The sequence below is a fragment of the Gekko japonicus genome, unplaced genomic scaffold, assembly GCF_001447785.1.
Source record: "Gekko japonicus isolate JY-2015 unplaced genomic scaffold, Gekko_japonicus_V1.1 scaffold895, whole genome shotgun sequence".
In the NCBI taxonomy this organism is placed as follows: domain Eukaryota; kingdom Metazoa; phylum Chordata; class Lepidosauria; order Squamata; family Gekkonidae; genus Gekko; species Gekko japonicus.
In genome coordinates, this window is record NW_015172581.1 from 397,846 (window position 1) to 417,524 (window position 19,679).

Here is a 19,679-nt window from a genome sequence, read left to right on the forward strand (position 1 = left end):
AGGGGACAAGGGAGAAGTTTGCATTATGCTGCAAATGTGGACGCCAGTTGGCCGTGAATGTCTAGCCACAGGTAAACTCCCATCATGTACAGCCACTTGAATGTGAGCTACTCCACGCCAAAGGGGGCGGCTGCGGCCTTGCCAAGATCAGAACTCCCGGCACGTGAAACAGAATAACTACAGCTGAAGTCTGACCACAGCTGCTCCAGTGGTCTCTGCCCCAGTGAGCGCAGTGCCCACCTCAAAGTGGGAGGGAGGCAGAGATGTTAGAACGGGAGGAGCCCTGAGGGGGCATCACTCTCTCAGCAGCCCCCACCCTCTGTGTTGTCTGCGGCAGTTGCTGTCGGTCATGACTGTCACTCTGTCTCCCTTGAGAAGCAGCAGCAGCAGTGTGAAACCTCTCCGTGTGAAACCTGCAGCCACGTTGATTCTACCTGGGGCTTCTGAACCTTTGCAAGTTCTCCACATTTATACGGCAGTGAATTCACACCCAGCACAGAGAGATGCAGTGGTGGGGAAAGCTGGAAGCAGCCACTCCACTGCCTGTCGCAGGTGCTATGGGGTCCTTGTGCCTGCGGGACTGTGCTCTGCCTACGTCGTGTGCTGAGGTGATGTCATGCCGTGCATTCACCAGTCCCTTCTGTGCATGGCTAGTGTGGAGACAGCACTGGCAGACTGGAGTAGAATAAAACAAACACTGTGCTAGAGGTGAGCATTGACACGGTGGCCAGCATTCTCATGCCAAAACAACAGTAAGTGACACTGATCATCAATCACATTCGAAATTAAAAATTTCACACGCAAGAGGGAAAATGCTGGCCCATTTCCTGATGTATATTATCTGCTGTACCTGACAGCTGATTCATGTGCTTCATCTTTAGGATACATATTTATTATACTTCTGAAAAATGTAGCAAGTCTGAGACAGAACAAACATGTGATATAGATGCATATTGCAGGGACTGTGGATATTCAACCTAACTGTGAGAATAGGCACTGGCACAAGAAGAGAAGAAGAGATTGGATTTATACCCCGCCCTTCACTACCCGAAGGAGGCTCAGTTTACAATCTCCCTTCCCTTCCCTTCCCCTCCCCACAACAGACACCCTGTGGGGCAGGTGGGGCTGAGAGAGCTCTTTCGAGGACTGCCCTTGAGAGAACAGCTCTGAAAGAACTTATGACTGACCAAAGGTCACCCCAGCAGCTGCATGTGGAGGAGTGGGGAATCACACCCGGTTCTCCCAGATTAGAGTCCGCGCTCCTAACCACTACACCAAACTGGCTCTCCAGAAAAATAGGACCAAGAATTGATCATCAATTGGCAAGGGACCACCCATCAGCATTCTGGCTGAACAGCTGATGAGTGAGCATTCTTTTTTCAAAAGAGTGTGTGTGTGTGTGTGTCTGCATGTGTTTCATGTGCCTGCCTGGAAGTCACAGTGACTTCTGGCGACCCCTAATGAGGGCTGGGAACATGTCTCAGAGAGGTGGCTTAAGTAGCCTGCCTCTGTGTCCCTGGAGGTCTCCCATCCCAATACTTGCCGGGGTCAGCCCTGCTTAGCTTCTGAGATCTGACGAGATTGGGCTTGCCTGGGCTCTCCAGGTCAGGGCAAGGAATGAGCATGCAGTCTACCTTCCTCATATGGGCAGAGTCAGGATGGTGAGTGCAGGTCAGTGCAAAGAAAGCGCAACAGGGAGCCACAGTCCCCGGCAGCCATCAGAAGGTCACATGATCACCTACATGAAGAAGATGCTTTGGTGGACGACTTCCACTCTCACCCGCCAACAGACCTTCTCTGTCTACCGCTGGACTCTCTGCCCCACTCACCTTGGCGTCTGGCATTCATCCAGCTGAGCAGGTAGTTGCTGGTTTGCTGCAGCAGGACATTATTGTCTCCTTCATATGTGCAGTTTGGGTCATTGTCGTCACGGATCTCACCGAGACGGTTCACTTTTTGGGGGAAAAACACATGCAAACAACATGAAGATTTTCAAGCTGTAGCCTCAGCAGATGGTGCACATGGCGCTAAATTACAGACAGGCCACTCTGCAAAGACTGCAACCTGTCAATGAAAGGTAAGCCCAGGAAAAAAACAAGTCGGCCGAAACCTTCTGCTGCCGCATACAAGGACACACATGCAATGTTTAAATTTCTAGATTACATTACATATGGATTTGGCAGTTCACAATGCAATTTTGAATGTATCCCAAATCCACGGACTGGGGCCATGTGGAGGCTAAACAGATTTTTCAGCAAACTTGGGGTATCTGAAATTTTTTAAAATCTGAATTAAAAATAATAATAATAATATATATATATATGGTGGGTTTAAATTCCCCGAAAGCAGAAGTGTCCTCTGAGCAAGTGCAGAGAACGGACTTGCCTCTCAGGCAGTCAGAGTCTGGAGAGGGGAGCCGCGCTGGGCCTGGTGGCAACACAGCCCAGGAGGCCCGGCGGCAGCTGATTCAGCCCAGCCGTGCTGGTAGAGGATGCCGGCAGCTGCTCCGGCTCAGCAGCAGGGCTCGACAGGACATAGTGGGGCCTGGAGCTGTCTGGTGATGGGGGGGGGGGGGGGGTAAGGCGCGTAGCCCGGGTGCGATTCTTTTAGTGAGGGGGCATTTAAATTTCTTAGGTGGCACTGGCTAATCTAAATAAAGGTAATTTACTCTGGCCCCTCGTGACAGACAGCTGCCCAGGAATAGCTGTACCCGCTGCCACTCGGGGTGGAGAGTCAGGGGGATGGAGAGTCAGGGGGCCTAGCCCTGAGATGCCCCACTGTAGCTACGGGCCTGGGAGGTATCCCCCCTTGTGAGTCTCCCCCCCCCACAGCCAAAAGGAGGGAATCAGCAGCAGGATCCCCCCTCGCAAGTATCATAGCTCTTTAACCCAGGGCAGAAAACTCTCAGGGATGTGGTCACTCTTGGATGGGGGGTGTGTGCTTCATATCCCAGCCAACCTGTCAGACCTGTCAGACCCTCTGGTCAAGTCACTCTCAAGCACACTGTCTTTATTGAGCTATACAAGGTCCAGGCAAGATCGATACTGTCTAATGAAGGCCCTTCATTAGACTTTCTTCTCACCATTTTGGTTCTTGATACCAGTTTTTGGGTCAGGTTTATTTTCCCCTCCCTGTGTCCTATGATCAATACTGTGTCAGCACTAAAGCATTTTGGTGGATACTCATTGCACAGATATAGAAAGTTCAAATGTAGCCTCTCCTAAGCCCCACTCACACATCACGTCACATACACAGCCCAGCGCCCAGAGCCTCTCCATCCCCCCTTCTCATGGAAATATACGATCCCATTATTTACTACAGGCTGGCACTAGAAGCTTTCAAGGACATCTCCCGGTGAAGAGAGAGAGAGAGACATCTTGAGAGAAAGGTTCCGCCACACTCACACTCCCCCCACACCCAAGGAATTCCCCTCCCCCAGCATCTATGACAAACTACAAAGAGCTAAGGGAACCATGGTTTGACACAACCAAACTTGGACTGAGGCTCGTTCCCTAAGGAAGGCCCCTCGTGCGGATCTCATGGTCAGGCAGATACAGTTCTTTAGAGACTAGGACCCAAACTATTCAGGGATCTGAAGGTCAAAAGCAGCATCTTGCTGGAAGCCTGCACAAACGGCACAATATGGTCACAGCAGTGTGTCCTCGGAATGATCCTCGGTGCTGCATGATGTGCCCCACCCAGTTCTCAAACCGTGTCCAGAGATTCTGCTGCAGTCATCCACTCAGGATGTTACTAAGGCTCAGGTGGTTGTGACCAGGTTGACTTTCTCCAGGAATAGGCACAGCTGGTGAAATCTCTGCCCCTCTCTCTAAGCAGTGCAGCTGACTTCTGCGGGGTGTGTGTGTGACCCCACTCAGAACTGGTCAAATGCTACTTTCTAGGTCAGCCTTTCCCCACACTCATCGCACTTTCATCTTCTCTAGATTAGTCCTTCCCCAAATCCAGACACTGGTTTAGTACTTCTACTGCATCTTTGGATTTGGATGGAAAGGAGACAGCTGTGTGTTAGAAAAGCACTATGTAAGGCAGGACTCTGTAGGAGGGCCTTTCTATAAACTGGCTCACTGTTATGAGTTCTTTGTTTTAAATATTTTTGTGATCTACTTTGAGTCTTCTTAAGAAAGGAAGGCTATAAATGCCGGGGCCGGGGGGGGGGGACGGGCCACTAACGGCAGTGTACTCCAGGTATCTGGATGCTCCCTCCCAATGGCTGCTCCAGGATGCTCGAGAGCACTGGGGTCAAGATCAGCGCCTGCATCGTCCTACGTTTACGCCCCAGGACCAAGCCACAGTGCCCGCCAAGCACCGCCTGCTGATCCCCGCCGTGCAGAACGGAATATGGAGCCCACGAGGCACAGGACTTCTCGGGCGCATCCCCACCTGGAGGCTCAGAAGAACCACACAACAGGCGGTAATGAAAGCCACTGAGAGATCCAGGAAGTCCCCCTGTCAAAAGACTGGTCTAGATACTCTAACAGTGACCATGGAGATTTTTGCGCCATGCCCAGGCCAGAAAAGGACAGTGTCACCCAGGAATATTTAGAGTTCTTCAGCCATACCCAGGCCAGTAGCCAGGATTTTGTGGCTTGTGGGGCAAAAATCTTTATGGTGGGGCTGCCATTATTTGCCATAATGAAAGGAATGTGTGTGTGTGTGTGTGTATGCCCCTCTTCCTCCCCTCCTGTAAGATTTAAAGGGCCCTCTAGCTGACTGGTGGGCCAGGTGCTCCCCGCCAATCAGCTGAAGGGCCCTTTAAATCTTGCAGGAGGGGAAGGAGAGGGGTGGGTGCCACCCTCCCTTTGCTTCTGGGAAGGAGGCGGCGCCCCCAATAGCCCCACCGTAGCAGCTACAGGCCAGGCCTCACCCTGCCTCCAAAGGAGACGGGACGCTGGTCTCCAGGTGTTCAGATCCGTGCCATCTATGGATTGTTTATTTAAGGAAGATATACCGCCTCCTTGAGCACTAATGACATTGTGTCTTCTTGTAAAGCAGTTTACAGAGAATCCTGTAAACCAGCTCTCCTGGCTGGTTTGGAAGGCGAGAGGGACGGGGATCCGACAGACTAGTGGGGGACCTCATGGCTCCAAGGCTCCTCCCTGTGCCCTGAGGATGAATTAACCGAATGAACCTGAAAAGCAGTCACCCCAGGAACATTCAGGACACCTGCTGTTAAAAGTGGCGTCCCAGTGAGACTGGATGCAAGATGTTACCCATATAGTGCTTAACACACATCTTGTAACGATGAGCCGCAGAAGGGTCCTGCATTTGCTCCCAGTAGCCAGCACGCAAATGGACTCATAGCCCCCAAAAGCATCACCTGGAGGGCTCTTCACGGACATGAAGGTGGCAAAGAAGCAGAGTTTCTTCACTGCCATCATAGCCACAGAACCGGTTTTCCAGCACACTCTAGACTGCGTTCTGTTGGGCTCAACCCCAGTTTCCCTCCACTGTCACTCTAGTTTTTGTCCCCTGCCCTTCCCATCTCTCAAATCACTTCTGAAATTTGGAGTGAAACAGGATCCAGAACAAGGGAGAGGCTATTCAAAAGCAGTTGTATTAATAACATGGCTGGCTGCCCAATTCAAGAGTGCCACCAGATCTTCTGTACAACGACCAGTCATGTCGGCAGAAGATTTCTCAAGAGCCTTCAGGAAACTATTGAGATCCAGCTTTCTGGGGGGGTGGGGGGGTGGACCACCCTCCGCTGTTCCCCATCTCTGCAGAGGCCATGAGACATGGACATGCCTGAAGCTGCCTTCTACTAAATCAGACCACCCCCTTTGGTCCATCGAGGTCAGTACTGTCTACTCAGACTGGCAGTGCCTCTCCAGGGTCTCAGGTGGAGGCCTTTCCCATCACTGCCTACTTCAGCCTTTTCACTGGAGATGCCAGGGACTGAACCTGGGACCACTGTTCCACGCCCCTCCCCCTGACAGCAGCTCACCAAGTAAAGCTCTTTGTCTAGATCTCTGGCTGTGCAGCTGAAGAAACAAACTGACTTACTGGCCAAATAGCCATGACCCCCACAGGCTTCTCGGCATTAAGCTCCCTGTTGAGCCAGCCAGGAGGACAGCGGCTTGCCCGAAGTAGACAAGGCATGTATCTCGCGCCCCAGTTCAGCCTGTGATACAAAGGAGTTAAAGAATACAGCAGTCAACATACAAAGACGGGCGAGTGGCTGAAGAAAGGGATTCCCTCCCCTGCAAGCCCCACAAGTCCCCAACGAAGCAAAGCCTGCCTTGCGGATCTAACCTGTAACCACCGCTGGCCACTCTTTCTGGCTGGGAGCGTTTACTTTCCTGTGAGGTGGGGCCAGGCAAGGGAGGGCTGCCCCAATGGGAAGAGGCAAGGGGGAGGGACGCCTCGAAGGAAGCGGCCCCCAATGGGCAGAGGCAGAGGGCAGCGGGGGGGAGGGAAGCCTCGAAGGAAGCCGCCCTGCCCCAGCAGAGGCCCCAGCAGAGGCTCCAGCTCACGAACCCCCGTAATGGTCTCTGACCACCGGCAGCTGGGAGGGCTGTTTGCGGCCACCTGGCCACAAACAGCCCTCCCAGCTGCCGGTGGCCAGAGACCATTACGGGGGGTCGTGAGCGTCAACTAAAAAATAAGTAGCACGTTGTGTATCAGTTTCTAAAAAACAGTAAAGACACTACTGAAGAAACACACTGTGCTCCTTCTGGGGTTCTACTCAGCTTGACATCAATATGTTTTATCATTATAGCAATCACTCGGTATGCACTTTTACTGAGGAAGCATCTAAATAATCAATGTACGCTCTAACTTAAAGCAATGATTTAGATTGGTCTTTTCCCTGATAATTTAAACCACCTTGATCTAAATCAGTCCACACCCCACAACTTCAGTTAAACTGTGATCTGCAGAAACAATCATGGCAACAAATACATAACTCAGAGAACACAGCCTCAGTCCTTTAAGGCCAAAAAAGTTTAATTCTGAGTGATTCTTTTGTGTGCACACATGACACAAGTTTAATTCTGGGTACATATGAAAGCTCATACCTTGAATAAAACTTTGTTGGCCTTAAAGGTGCCCCCACGGGACTCAAACTTTGTTCTATTGCTTCAGACCAACGAGGCTACCCATCTGATCCCTGTGAGGTGAGAAACGCAGGTGTCTTGGCAAAGGTTTGTCCATTCCCCACAAGCTGGGATTCTAGGTTGGGTTGTGAGGAGCAGAGAATCTGACTGACCCAGGTGCCTGCTGCATTTGTACACCGCCGGGAATGGAAGGTTATGTCCAACTAGGAATCCTTGATTGTGCTTTTGCTACGAGACATGTGTAACCTCAGTCTACGTGTGACACAAAACATTAACTGGCCAGAAGACTCCGTGGGTTGCTTAGATGGCCCTTTCTCAAAACCAGGGATTGTTTCAATTATAAGAGTTCTCTGTCTCGTCAAGGAGGTCAGAAAGCTATCTTCTGACGGCATACTGTAAGGTATGACAGGCAAGATGACAGCCAAGTCAAGAAGTAGTCTATTAGATCATCTTGATCTGAGGTGACAGTGTGTCATGTGACATGTCACCAGGTCCTAAGATTGCATCATCCTGACTACTGTCACCATGAGTCAGCACTTCGTTCTGATTGGTGCTCAGATGTATATATTGAGTACAGTCTGTATGCTATTGTTCACTCTTGTGGATTGAATGCTATGCGAAGCACTTTGTCAGTAAGCCTGGTGAATTGGATACTACAAGTGCTAAAGGACTGTATGTATATAGTTGCTGTAAATAAACCACTGTAAATAGTTCAGCACTAGCCAACTCTGGACTGTATTATTGGCGCTTCCAATACGCTGACATCTTCACCTTCAGGAGAAATAAACAGTGTGCACACAGCATGCACACGAAAACTTATATCCAGGATTAAACTGTGTTGGTCTTCAAGGTGCCCAGTCTGGACTCAAACTTTGTTCTGCTGCTTCTGACCAACATGGCTGCCCCCACCTGAATCCATCTTCACAGAACTGAGAGGAATCTGTGTTTCTCCCCTAAGACTTCTCATGTGTCTGTCCGCTATTGACAATGGGCCCAACTGTCATTAATGGAGCCAAACCAGATGTTACTGCAGCAAGTCAGCATTTGTGTGCACCTTCTGTCAAAGAGGAAAATCCCACCTGACCCTGGGGGAAAACTGGTCTTCCGAAAACACCTCCAAAAGTGTCAAGAGGGTAGCAGGCATCTGTTGCCAACCAGATCTTACCCTTTCTCCTAGATCACGAGCTGCACTCAAGGATACTTTGGGACTATTTGCTTAGCTGGAACCTCTGTCTTTATTTTCTTTTGGAAATAGTCTGTTCCTACCCCTGTTCCTCTGTGCTAATCACTCGGCAACAGGGCGGGACCCCTGAGTCTGCATTGCTGTCCCCCTCCCCTGCCCCCAAGACAAGGAGGCCAGGCAGCTCCAGCCTTCTGCTGCCACCGTGCAGACCAACAAGAGGCTCCGAGAAACTGGCAGTGCATCCCAGTCCGGTGCTGGGGGAAGCCCCCACGGGTCGAGTTCTCACATTCTCTGACAGACAACAAGCTCCAGTGGCAGTTCAGAGGGAGGGAGGGGGTGATGAAGGTGCCAGCGGTACCCAATATCCATGCGCTATTACAGCATCCCTTCAGGCAGCATCGCCTTCAGACGGAATGCACTGTGGATCTGAGGGCAGCCCCCCCCCCCATTCACCTGTGGAACTTGTAAACCATCAGTGGTTCTGTCAGGCAGGACAGATTGTTGACTGTTGCATTTATCTGCTCACCTTGCTGAGAAAAGGGCACTGGGCCTTGTGGGAAAGCTGCCTGGGACCCTTTGGACACAGGAACAGGAGCAGCCTCCCTCCTACTGATTTACCTTAGGTTAGCCGGGGGGGGGGAGGGGGGCTGATTTCTTCCAGTAATTTCAGAAACCCATAAGAAGGACAAAGGTGGTGTTTCTGATGCACATTCCCTGCCACTGAAAGGGGACCCTCCTCCCTGCTGGGAAAGGGGGGGGGGGAGATGGTGGAAGCACCTGAAGTTCCAGGCAATGCGTCCTCAAGGGATTCCTCTCCCATCCTTTCACTTCCATCCTAATGGTTCAGAGGGGGGGGGTATTGGGGACCTGAGAACCTGGGCAAGAAAGGGAGTGGGTAGAGGAGGGGATTTTCAGGGTCTGGAAGCAGCTCATGGTCTCCCGTCTCAGAAGAACAGGGGCAGCTACCATGTTCTGAACTACGAAGAATTCTAGGGGGACACCCCCCCCAACTTTCACCTTGGCATGCTCAGACGGGGCTAGTGGGGGATTCTTCACACAAATAACACCTGCGAACTCTCTCACCTGTCGTGGACTCTTGTCTTTCATTAGAAGCCCGATGTGGAATTCAATGAAGTTCATAAACAATGACTTAGAGAAATAGTCTAAGGCATAGACAGCTGCTAAATAAGGAATCAACCGCCATTGCTGGAATAGAAATGGAATTTGCATGAGGGAAAACTGGGAGAGGCACGTGAAAGAGTTCTCTTTCAGAACACGCCAGGGACACAAGGTCACCCCCTCCCAAACATGCACACATACCAACCCCCCACACACACCCTTGAATAAAACTCGTGAAAACTCCGATCTCCACATCCACCCCAGTACATGCACATTACGTTGGATCCCAGAGTGACCCAGCGGTTTAAAGGGTGAGTGAGCATAGTTTCTTAAAGATGAGTCTTAGTAAGTCTTGGTAATCAGTAATATGTCAGAAAAAATTATTTAGACAGTAATCCACATCGATGTCAAGATTCCTTTATACTGCTAAAGCATGAAAAATATTATTAGGCACTCATATTAGTTAATACCGAGGGAGAAAAACACAGCTCGTTGAACAGGGAGCCCTGCTGAGATAATTCTGTGTCTTCAGCCTTGATAAGTACAGCCTTTGGCCTTGGAAACCTCCCTCAACACTCCCTTTTCCAACCAAACAGCCACTTTTTGCTCATGATGAGATAGGCTCTTGCAGGTATTAAGAACTACAACCAGCAATAATGCTCATCAGCCACCTTCGTGCTGTGTCTGAGTCATAATACTGTGCCAGAGAATAATATTTTAAGTTGAGATGGGATCCTTAGTTTATAATAGATGCTCCTCAGTTGCTTCAACTGTTAACGGAAGTCTACTGTTTTACCTGCATTTGATATTCAAGAACGGGTATCTCTTTCTCATCTGTTGGTCCAAATTGATGCCGAGTAGCTGAGAAACGAATTGCTATTGATACAGCAAGCTTTAAATTGACCACGGACATGGCTATAATCATAACTCTTCCGCTGGACAAAGCACCAAGGGAAGCTCCCAATCGCTGCTTGAGGTCCTAGGGAAACAAGGCAACACAAACACAAAGGCTTTAATTTATGGACTTTTTACCAACTTTTTCCATCAACAACAATTTGCCAGAATAGATGAAAGTGAAGCTCAGTCCAGACAAGAGGTTTGGTTGGTCACTGAAGAGTCACCCTGCTCCAGACCTGGTTGCGCTCCCCCAAGGGAGTGAACCTGGAGGTCCTGTGAGATCTCGGGGTGCAGCTGTCAGCAGTGTAGATTGTGTCTGTGGCGTGCAGTGCCGTGCATTTCACCAGCTTCGGCCAGCCATTCCTCTTTCTTTGCATTTTCTTAATATACGTGCGTGTGTGAGTACACCTGGAAGTCATGGCGGCCTCTGGTGACCGACCCCTCCTGGGGGCCTGGAGGCTGTTCAGAGAGGTGGCTGAGTGAAGCCTGCCCCCGCCTCCCAGACAGCTGGTCTTCCAAGGGGGTCTCCCATCCAAGTCCTTGCCGGAGTCGGCCCTGGCCGGGGCTACCGAGGTCAGGGCTGGCCAACCCTTCCTTGAAGGCAAAATTTAGCCTCGGTCACCTGTTCAGCAACCACAGCCAAGTCAGATTAGCAGTACGTGCCTTGTGTGAGGGTGCCCAGCGCCAGCTGAAAGAGACAGGGCCTTTTTAGTCGTTATCACCCAGGTTACAGATTTACTCAGGCAATCTGTAAACTTTTTTTGGGGGGGGCGTATTGCTGATCTTATGGGGTTATTTGTGTTTGATTTGTGGGGTTGTACTGTTTGATTTGTGGGGCTGCGGTGGCTCAAGTGGTTAAGATGCTGAACTGCAGACCGGAAGGTCGGTACTTCAGCAGTTCGAGACCCAAGTGCTGCATGACGCAGTGAGCTCCCATCTCTGGTCCCAGTTCCTGCCAACCTAGCAGTTCGAAAGCAAGAAATGGCAAGTGGATAGATAGGTACCACTTCGGTGGGAAGGTAACAGCGTTCGTGCGCCTCAGCATCTAGTCATTCTGGCCACATGACCATGGAAACATCTCTGGACAGCGCTGGCTCTTCGGATTGGAAATGGAGATGAGCACCGCATCCCTAGAGTCGGATTCGACTAGCTTTCAAGGAAGGGAAACCTTTACCCTTTACCTTACTGTTTTGTTGCCATTTGCTCTTTGTTGCTGCCTTGCCTACTTTTATGATATTTTATCACTGCTGGTTTTCCAAGGGCTGTTGCTATTGTTTTAAATTGTATTCTTATTTGCCTTTAGTTGTTAATTTCTGTGGAGTTTATACTTTCTAATGTGTTTTTTATATTTGTTTTAGCATATTATATGTACACAGACACACGTTTTATGGTTGCAAGCCACCTTGAAAGCCTGCATTGGCTAAAATGTACCATTTTTTTCAAATAAATAATAACAATGGGCGACATAATGTTTGAACTTTCTAATCCTCATTTACTGTAACAACCCTCGACGGAAAATGCCATGAACAGCATGTGAGAAAGAAGTAAAAGGATTAGTGAATGAAAGGAATCCTGTTGAGACAGAGATTAAGTATGGACATGAAGCGCACAGAGATTAATTAAGCTCAATGCCTACCTTATATGCACTTGTGTATGTTCCCTCTGCTGTGATATCTCCAGTTCGGCAAAGTTTTCCTTTGGAATCCTGACATTGTGGAACATGGCAAACCTATAAAGAAAGGAAGAAATCAACTCAAGGATGACACATGGGGATCCAGGAGCCCTCGAAAGCAAAGGCCAAACGCACAGCCTGAAGACACCGAGGTGTTGCAGTCCCTCAGTATGCAGGTATTTAACCAGACACCAACTCCACCAGTTCTACCAGAAAACACGCTTGGATCAAGCGCTTTGCATGGCTCCTAAGAGAGTAGAAGAACCAGGAGACTGGTCTTAACATGATGGCAAGATTTATCTGCAAAGCATATCCCCTGGCTGTAGGAAACACTCGATGCAGAGAAATACAGAATATGGACAAAGACAGGCCAAAGACAAGTTGGAGGAAAATACAAACTATAAAATGATACTGTAAACAATAAAAATATCAGCATCTTACATTAAATCATATACTCTTTCTACTTTGCATTAAATACTAAACTCATTCTAATTTTTCTTGTTGCTAAGGCAAATAACGCCATTCTACTACAGACATAGTGGTCAAGGTCCGAGAGTAAAAATTTGACCAGATCCAAATCAGAAAGTCCATTACGTGGCGGAATAATGGGGATAATGTACTTTGACCTAGGAGCTTCATGCCAAAGGCATCTCAGAATATAATGTACTAAATCATCTATTTCCCCCAAATCACAAAGACAAAACCTAAGGGGGGCAGGAATCCCAAGAAAGCGTCCTGTCCTGATCACTGAGGGCATGGATTGGAATCTTAAAGCCGTAAAAGCCGATCTTAATTCCAGGGTGGTTAACTTCTCCAAGTAAGGGGACCTACGGTGATCCCTTTAAAAAAACTTAAAAAATGGAGCTGCAAAACAACGTGCCATCACATCCTGATCCATAATCCCATCAATTTTGAACACCCATTCTTTCAATTCCTGTATTTGGGTCTTTTTCTTTAATAGATCATCAGGAATTGAAGATTTAATTTGAATCAAAACCAAATGGTCACCTAGTTTCTTAGAAGATTTCAGGAGACAACTTAAAACTTAACCCCCCCCCCCAGGGAATCCTGGGGTCGTTCTCTACGGTGATCCCTTTTAAAAAACTTAAAAAATGAAGCTGCAAAACAACGTGCCATCACATCCTGATCCATAATCCCATCCATTTTGAACACCCATTCTTTCAATTCCTGTATTTGGGTCTTTTTCTTTAATAGATCATCAGGAATTGAAGATTTAATTTGAATCAAAACCAAATGGTCACCTAGTTTCTTAGAAGATTTCAGGAGACAACTTAAAACTTAACCCCCCCCCCCAGGGAATCCTGGGGTCGTTCTAAACATTTTCTCCAATAGGATAAAATTCTAACATTGACTCTGGCATTCAATGAGCTAATTCCCAGTTCAGCCCTCATAGTGGTTAAGTGCACGGACTCCCTCAACACTCCACATCGCAGGAGCTCCCTTCAGATCATGTTTCAGTCTGCATGTCTGTTCATTAGCAGAAGAATTAATATTCATGTTACCAAGAGATGCTGGCCTGCTATTCCTATCACTCATTCTCTTGCATAACCTAGAGAACCTCTATGATCTCCTGAGAGTGAGTCCCTAGAGAACCTCTATGATCTCCTGAGAGTGAGTCTAAGGCTGCAACTGTCTGCTCCTTGAGGACATTCTGCCAACAGTTATTTGGACAGAATATGAGTTACACAAAGATATTCTGGATGGATTTGGCTGTAAGGAAACATGGCAGCAAGTCAAAGAATGTGGCTCTGTTTTAAAATTCTCGCAGCATCAAAAACTGCATCCTTGTATCAGGAAACATCATTCACCACTGATCTGATGCTTATAGCTCAATGTTCTATATCCACATATCAGATTGGATCCCACCTAGAATTTCCGAGGGTATGAGGGGGCAATTTCTTCCAGCATCCCCATCCTGCAGGAGATCGGATTCCCCCTCCAAGCTACTCCTGCAGGGGGGTCTTACATCCCTCCACTAACAGCATTTGGGGGAACATTGAGGGCTGCTGCGGGAGGGGAGAATCTGCAAGAATCAACACCCCCTACACACACACACACACTCTCTAGTTAGGATCTCAGGCACTGTGAACCACAGTCAGGAGACTTCCACCGCAACTGCTTTTCAGTTGGGACAACATACAAGGTACCGCTGTTGTGAAAAGGCTTGAATGGTTGCAAAAGTGGACAGGAATTGACAGGTGCAAGGCACCAAGGAAACATTTTGGGAATTCTGTCAAAACATTTTTAACCTAGATTCAGCATTAATCTTTCCACAATCCACCTTTATGACTGTGAAAAACCTGGCAGCTACTCAACAAAAGAGATCAAATTCAAGAGTCTACATACAGAACATTATGACATTATCACAGAAAGGTAAGCCTGCCACCTGGTGGAGAGTGAAAATAACTCAAAAGCATCACAAGAGCATCACCTCGTTACAACAACGATGTTTAATACCAGAAGTCATCAAGAAATTTTCTTAAGTGTGGACACCTGAAGATGGTTATCATATCATCTCCTCTCTAGGCTAAACAGGCCCAGCTCTTTCAACCTTTCCTCATACGACTTGGTCTCCAGGCCCCTCACCATCTTCCTTGCCCTCCTCTGGACACGTTCCAGAGGATATAAAAGACATAAGGTGTCTACGGGAAGAAGCAGCCCTGGTAGCCCAGAGCCGCCTGGTCCCGTCAGAGCCCAGAAGCGAAGCTAAGTACTGAATGGGGGGGCCACCAAGGAAGACGGGGGTGCTGTGGAGAGGAAGGTAACGACAGACACCCCCCCCCCGCTCATCTCTTGCTTTTAGAACGCCATGAGGCGGACCTTCTAGGGGTCACTAGGGTCAGTTGCAACTCAATGGCACACTTGGCCTATGGGGGGGGGGGAGGACGCATATTAGCAAAGAGAGAGCCTAAGTGTCAATGCAGCTGCCCTAGGAAAACACAGCAAAATGTGACCCAGGAAACAAAAAACAAAAAAACAACAGTTGCTACACTATGGAAATGTGAAGGTGGTTCAACAGTTTAAGGCTTCTCGGTTTTCCAGTAAAGTCAGAACATTTTAGTCAACAACAAAAGCAAGATGATTTGCCCTATTAGGATTTGTCATTCATTATTTATCTGTTGAGAGCCAACAGACAGCAGAAGAATGGCCGAGTCACAGTAGCTTTAAAAAGCAGAGTCCGAGTGCCACAAGCAGCCAGCAGTGTTTCAGCAGCTCCCTCCCCCCAGGCACAGTGTGCTCCTCCAGCAAGAGGCACTGGGGAGCCCCGCGGGCCGGCTCCCGTAGGGGAAGAGGGGCAGCCCAGCTGGCTTTCATGGGAAGAAGCGGAAGAAGGCAACCCCAGACCCCCCCCACAACACAGAGGCCCAGGAGTCAGCTGTCAGGTCCCTTCTGGCCGGGGGCCGGCTGCCCAGCCGAGGCGCCTTCCGGGCCCTGAGACGCCTGGCTGGCAGGCTCCATCCGACTCATCCTCTGAGGGGTGCTCTTGCCTCCAGCTGCCCCCCGCAGAAGTTTGAGCTCATCCCCCTTCATTTGGGGGCACCTTGGCTCCCCTGCTGGCCTGGCCCCCACAGCCAACACTGCCTCACTCACAGTAACCGCTCCAGTCAGCCAGCCAGCCCCCCCCCCCGTGGCGGTGCCGCTTCTCCTCACTCTCCCAGTGTGGCCAGAGAGTGGCTGCCCTGCGGGATCAGGAAGGTCCAGTGGGCTTCTGCAGAGGACTAGAGCCAGGTGAAGGCCGGGCAGGTGGAACCCACCGCCCACCCCCACGACTGTCATCAGCACAAGCCGGCAGGACCTGGCAAGCACGGGAAAGAGAGCATGGGAACCCGGGGCTGGCACATGAGGTCTGTGCTGCTGCATGTGCTCGTGAAGGAGAGGCCCTTTCTTTGCACTGTGTGCACATTACACACGAGAGAGAGACACAGCCTGGGTGTTCACACAGGACAAAACACATGCTGCAGCATGCGCTGCATGGAAAAGGGGCAGAAAGATGTACTTCAACAAAAAAACAGTAGTGAGACAGAAGTGTGTTTGTGACGATGCAAGGGTGCTCTGTTTGCATTGCCCGTGAGAGAAGGGCTACTGCACAGTTCTGTTCTGCAGTTCTGCGGGAGGGGAACAGAGAGAATTTGTATCTATTAGAGAGCCTCCATCTGTCTCTACAAATGTACAGACATTTTCTACACACTGAATTCTTTAACTACATAGATGGTCTTCCACCTTCAGTGGTTGCCTGTGTTTTGGTTCACTCGCTCAAGCATCTCCACCAAAGCATCAGCTTTGCTAGTTCTGCCATGGGTTCATGTGACTGACAGACTGTCGTCACACCAAGTCTCTGAAGGCGGGGCCGGGGAACCATTTCTCCACCTCTTGGGCACTGGCTTATGGGGTGCCGCAAAGCTCCCTCCAGGCTTCCCTTAACCTGCCACTGCTGAGGGAAGGAAGTCATCTGGAGACTCGTCATCAATATGCTGGTGCCATCTCCTTCTCTCCTTTCCATCTAATTCTAGGGAGATGATGAAAACCCTTGAGAAGCAGTGCCTGGATTCACTCTGGGTCTGGATGTGAGAGAACAAGTCCACTCCACAGAAAACGAGAGCACTACAGAGTAAAGCTGATCTTGGAACAGGTGTGCCGTCCATTTGGGACAGGACTGTATGCCTCCTGAGAATCAGTCTGGAATGCTGAGGATGCTCCTGAATCCACCACTGCTGCTGTAGAAACAGATCACACAGGTGCCCAGAGAGTGGAAGCCTCTTCGGTGGGTTCCACCATTCCCCAGAGGAGCCAGAAGGGAAGAACTTCTGTGACAGACGGTGCTTTGAAAACTCTTAAGTGCTGTATACCCCATGGCCCTTCACCACTCGAAGGAGTCTCAGAGTGGCTTATATTCCCTTCCCCTCCCCACAAGAGACACCCTGTGAAGCAGGTGGGGATGAGAGAGCTCTTTTGAGGACTGGGAAGGTGGCAAGGAGGAGTGGGAGGATCACGGAAGACGCCCACTCGTGCCAGAAAAAGGGACAAAAAGAAGCCATTCCCTGCCCAGTTGAAAAGGGAGATAGTTCTAAAGACTGGAGTTATCCCTGGTGTGTTTAGAGAAGGATTTTGAGTACTTGGTGGTGTATCCCTGCCATCTGAAACCTGAAGAGTCAGTTAGACTCAAGAACATATACTGGAGTGCTTAGCAGACACTGAAAATACAGCCTCTCGCCTCAAAGAGTCGAAGACCCCATGAAAAGCTTAAAACTCTTACTTGCTAGACACATATGAACTGGAGTTTGTGAAATTACTAAGTTATTATTGATTCACCTCAGCGATTTTACCTGATTTCACTTGACCTTTCCCCCTCTACGCTGAAAAAAATATTTTGTTTATTTTTGAACTTTCAAAAGCCTCTTGTGTGCCATTTTCAGAGGTATAAGAAGGGGATCTGGTCTCTTCCCTCAAGTCCCTGGGCCGAGGCAGCATCAAAATATAAAAACGTGACAGGGTGGGACAGCCATAAACCTTCAAATAAGAAGAAAGTAGAGAACGGGGCTGCTCAATCAGAAAAGGAAAGGAGGGAAAAACAGAGGGGAAATCCTGTGCGTGAGGGAGGGAAGAGGGCCAAGATCCCCATAACTTCCCTGACCACTTAACAGCCATTACATCAAAAAATGTTAAAAGCAGTATTAACATTATTCTTAATAGCCAAGTGCTGGATAACAAAATTTTTACTGTACTTCCATTTTTTAAGTTGCTTTGAAAAATTATAAAACCAGAAATATATAGACTAATGAGTGCCTTTTACCAGATCAAACTGGTTTGTCAAATGTGTCCGCTCCTGGGAAAGTAGACCAGGCTGCAGCTGGACACACGTGGGCCCCCCCCTTGCAAAGCTAATCTTCTCCCCCCCCCACTTACTGTCCTCTCTCCCTTCCTCCAACACACTCCTCCGTTGTCCCTCCTGCCCTGCCCGTCAAAATGGGAAAAATGGAGGCTGAAATCTCATGAATGAGTCTGGCACAACCCCAACCACTTTAAACTCTTGCTTTACTTTTCTCCTTATCCACTTTCCCCCAGCTTTAAAAAAAACAAAAATTATAGTCTTTTGCCAGGGCTCTTTTTGTAGAAAAAGCCCAGCAGGAACTCATTAGCACAATAGGCCACACCCAACAGCAGAAACTCATTAGCATATTAGGCCACACCCCCGACAGCACAGCTCATTAGGCTGCACCCCCATGTTACCAAAAGTGTGGTCATCCAGCCACACCCACCTTTTGCTTCTTATTCTGTTTACCTTGTTTGTTGTCAAAACCCAGGGCTTTTTTTTTTGGTAACAGGAACTCCTTTGCATGTTAGGCCACACACCCCTAATGTAGCCAATCCTAATGAGTTTCTGCTGTTGGGTGTGGCCTATTATGCTAATGAGTTCCTGCTGGGCGTGGCCAACTCAGGAGCCAGCCGGAACTCTGTTCCTGTGCGTTCCTGCCCAAAAATAGCCCACTCTTTTCCACCCAGGTTTGCAACAGTTCTTAACCTTGAACCAAATATTTATTGTTCACTGTTAAAACAAGTTATGAATAGTTGGTTCTATGCTCAGAAAAATCCTAGGAAAGAACAGTACAGATTTTCCCCTGTTATCTATGCATGCTCAGTGGAATGTCAAGCTGTAGTTGGTTAAAAAAAACAACACACAGCCAATGCAGTAGAGGAGTGGTCTTTCATACACGAGACCGCCCTGTACACCCTGCAGCAGACTGAATCTCTCAGGTCTCGAATTGACAGAAGCTGTTCTCTCTCTCTTAAAAAACAAAAACAAACCCCCCCAGGTAAGAATTTGAGATGATATTCCATTCTTCACAATTAATTCTCGACTTCAAGGCAGGTAGTTTAGGAGTGACATGTATGCTGATTTGTTCTTAACAACTATGATGACCTAAGCTAGTTTATTCTGCGTACTGGTGATCACTGCTAATCCAATCACTTCAAGAAGACTGATTTTATATAAAGGTTTTAACTCAACCAAGAAGTTATTATTGGCCAGAGAATATAAGGTTTTCACTTTGAATCTGGGAACAGAGAGATAAACGTTCGATTTCCCCTCAGAATCAGGTGGCTGGGCCCTGCGAAAGGGGAACATGAGGGACCTTCGCTTTCCCCTCAGCACCCCGATTTCTGGGGATCATGGTGTTGCTTTAACTTGCCCAAAGAGACTTGATGTTTCCTGTGGCTGTTTTAAGGGTATGCCCCATCACACGTCTGTCCACTGACCGCCTGAGTGTTGGATCCCCAAGCATCGAGAATAAATCCACGTTTTGAAGAAAAGCAAAATTTATTTCAAAGCTTTGGAAAGACACTCAAACACGTTCTTTGTTAGAACTGACTACAAACGGTTAGGGCAAACAAGATAAAGGGATTTGAACCAGGTATAGGACCAATGGGTCACGTTCCCGCTGGCGGGTGAAAGGAAACGGTTGCGCGCTCATTCCCTGAGAACCAAGCTATCTCCAGACATAATACAGGTGCAGTTCCCAGGCTCTAAAAGCAACAAGCTGGCAGTAAAGCGTACTCCCCCAATACATCCTCCAGTTGTTTGGCTTAGGCATTACAGCAGAGTAAAATACAGGCACAGAGGTAGGGGGGGTTAGCAACTGTACAGAGATACAACTAACACAGAACACCATGGCAGCTTGCTGACATACTGCCCCCTCAAAAATACACATTAACC

At 48.8% G+C, this 19,679-nt stretch overlaps 1 protein-coding gene across 1 annotated transcript in view; it reads right to left on the reverse strand.

The window, feature by feature from the left end:
• ACOX3 (acyl-CoA oxidase 3, pristanoyl) overlaps window positions 1-19,679 on the reverse strand; it is a 71,381-nt gene that overhangs the window by 28,916 nt on the left and 22,786 nt on the right. Inside the window, 6 exon segments of the mRNA XM_015421454.1 lie at window positions 1,830-1,952; window positions 6,025-6,142; window positions 9,343-9,465; window positions 10,175-10,357; window positions 11,912-11,967; window positions 11,970-12,004. Of these exon segments, the coding sequence (XP_015276940.1) occupies window positions 1,830-1,952; window positions 6,025-6,142; window positions 9,343-9,465; window positions 10,175-10,357; window positions 11,912-11,967; window positions 11,970-12,004 (638 nt within the window).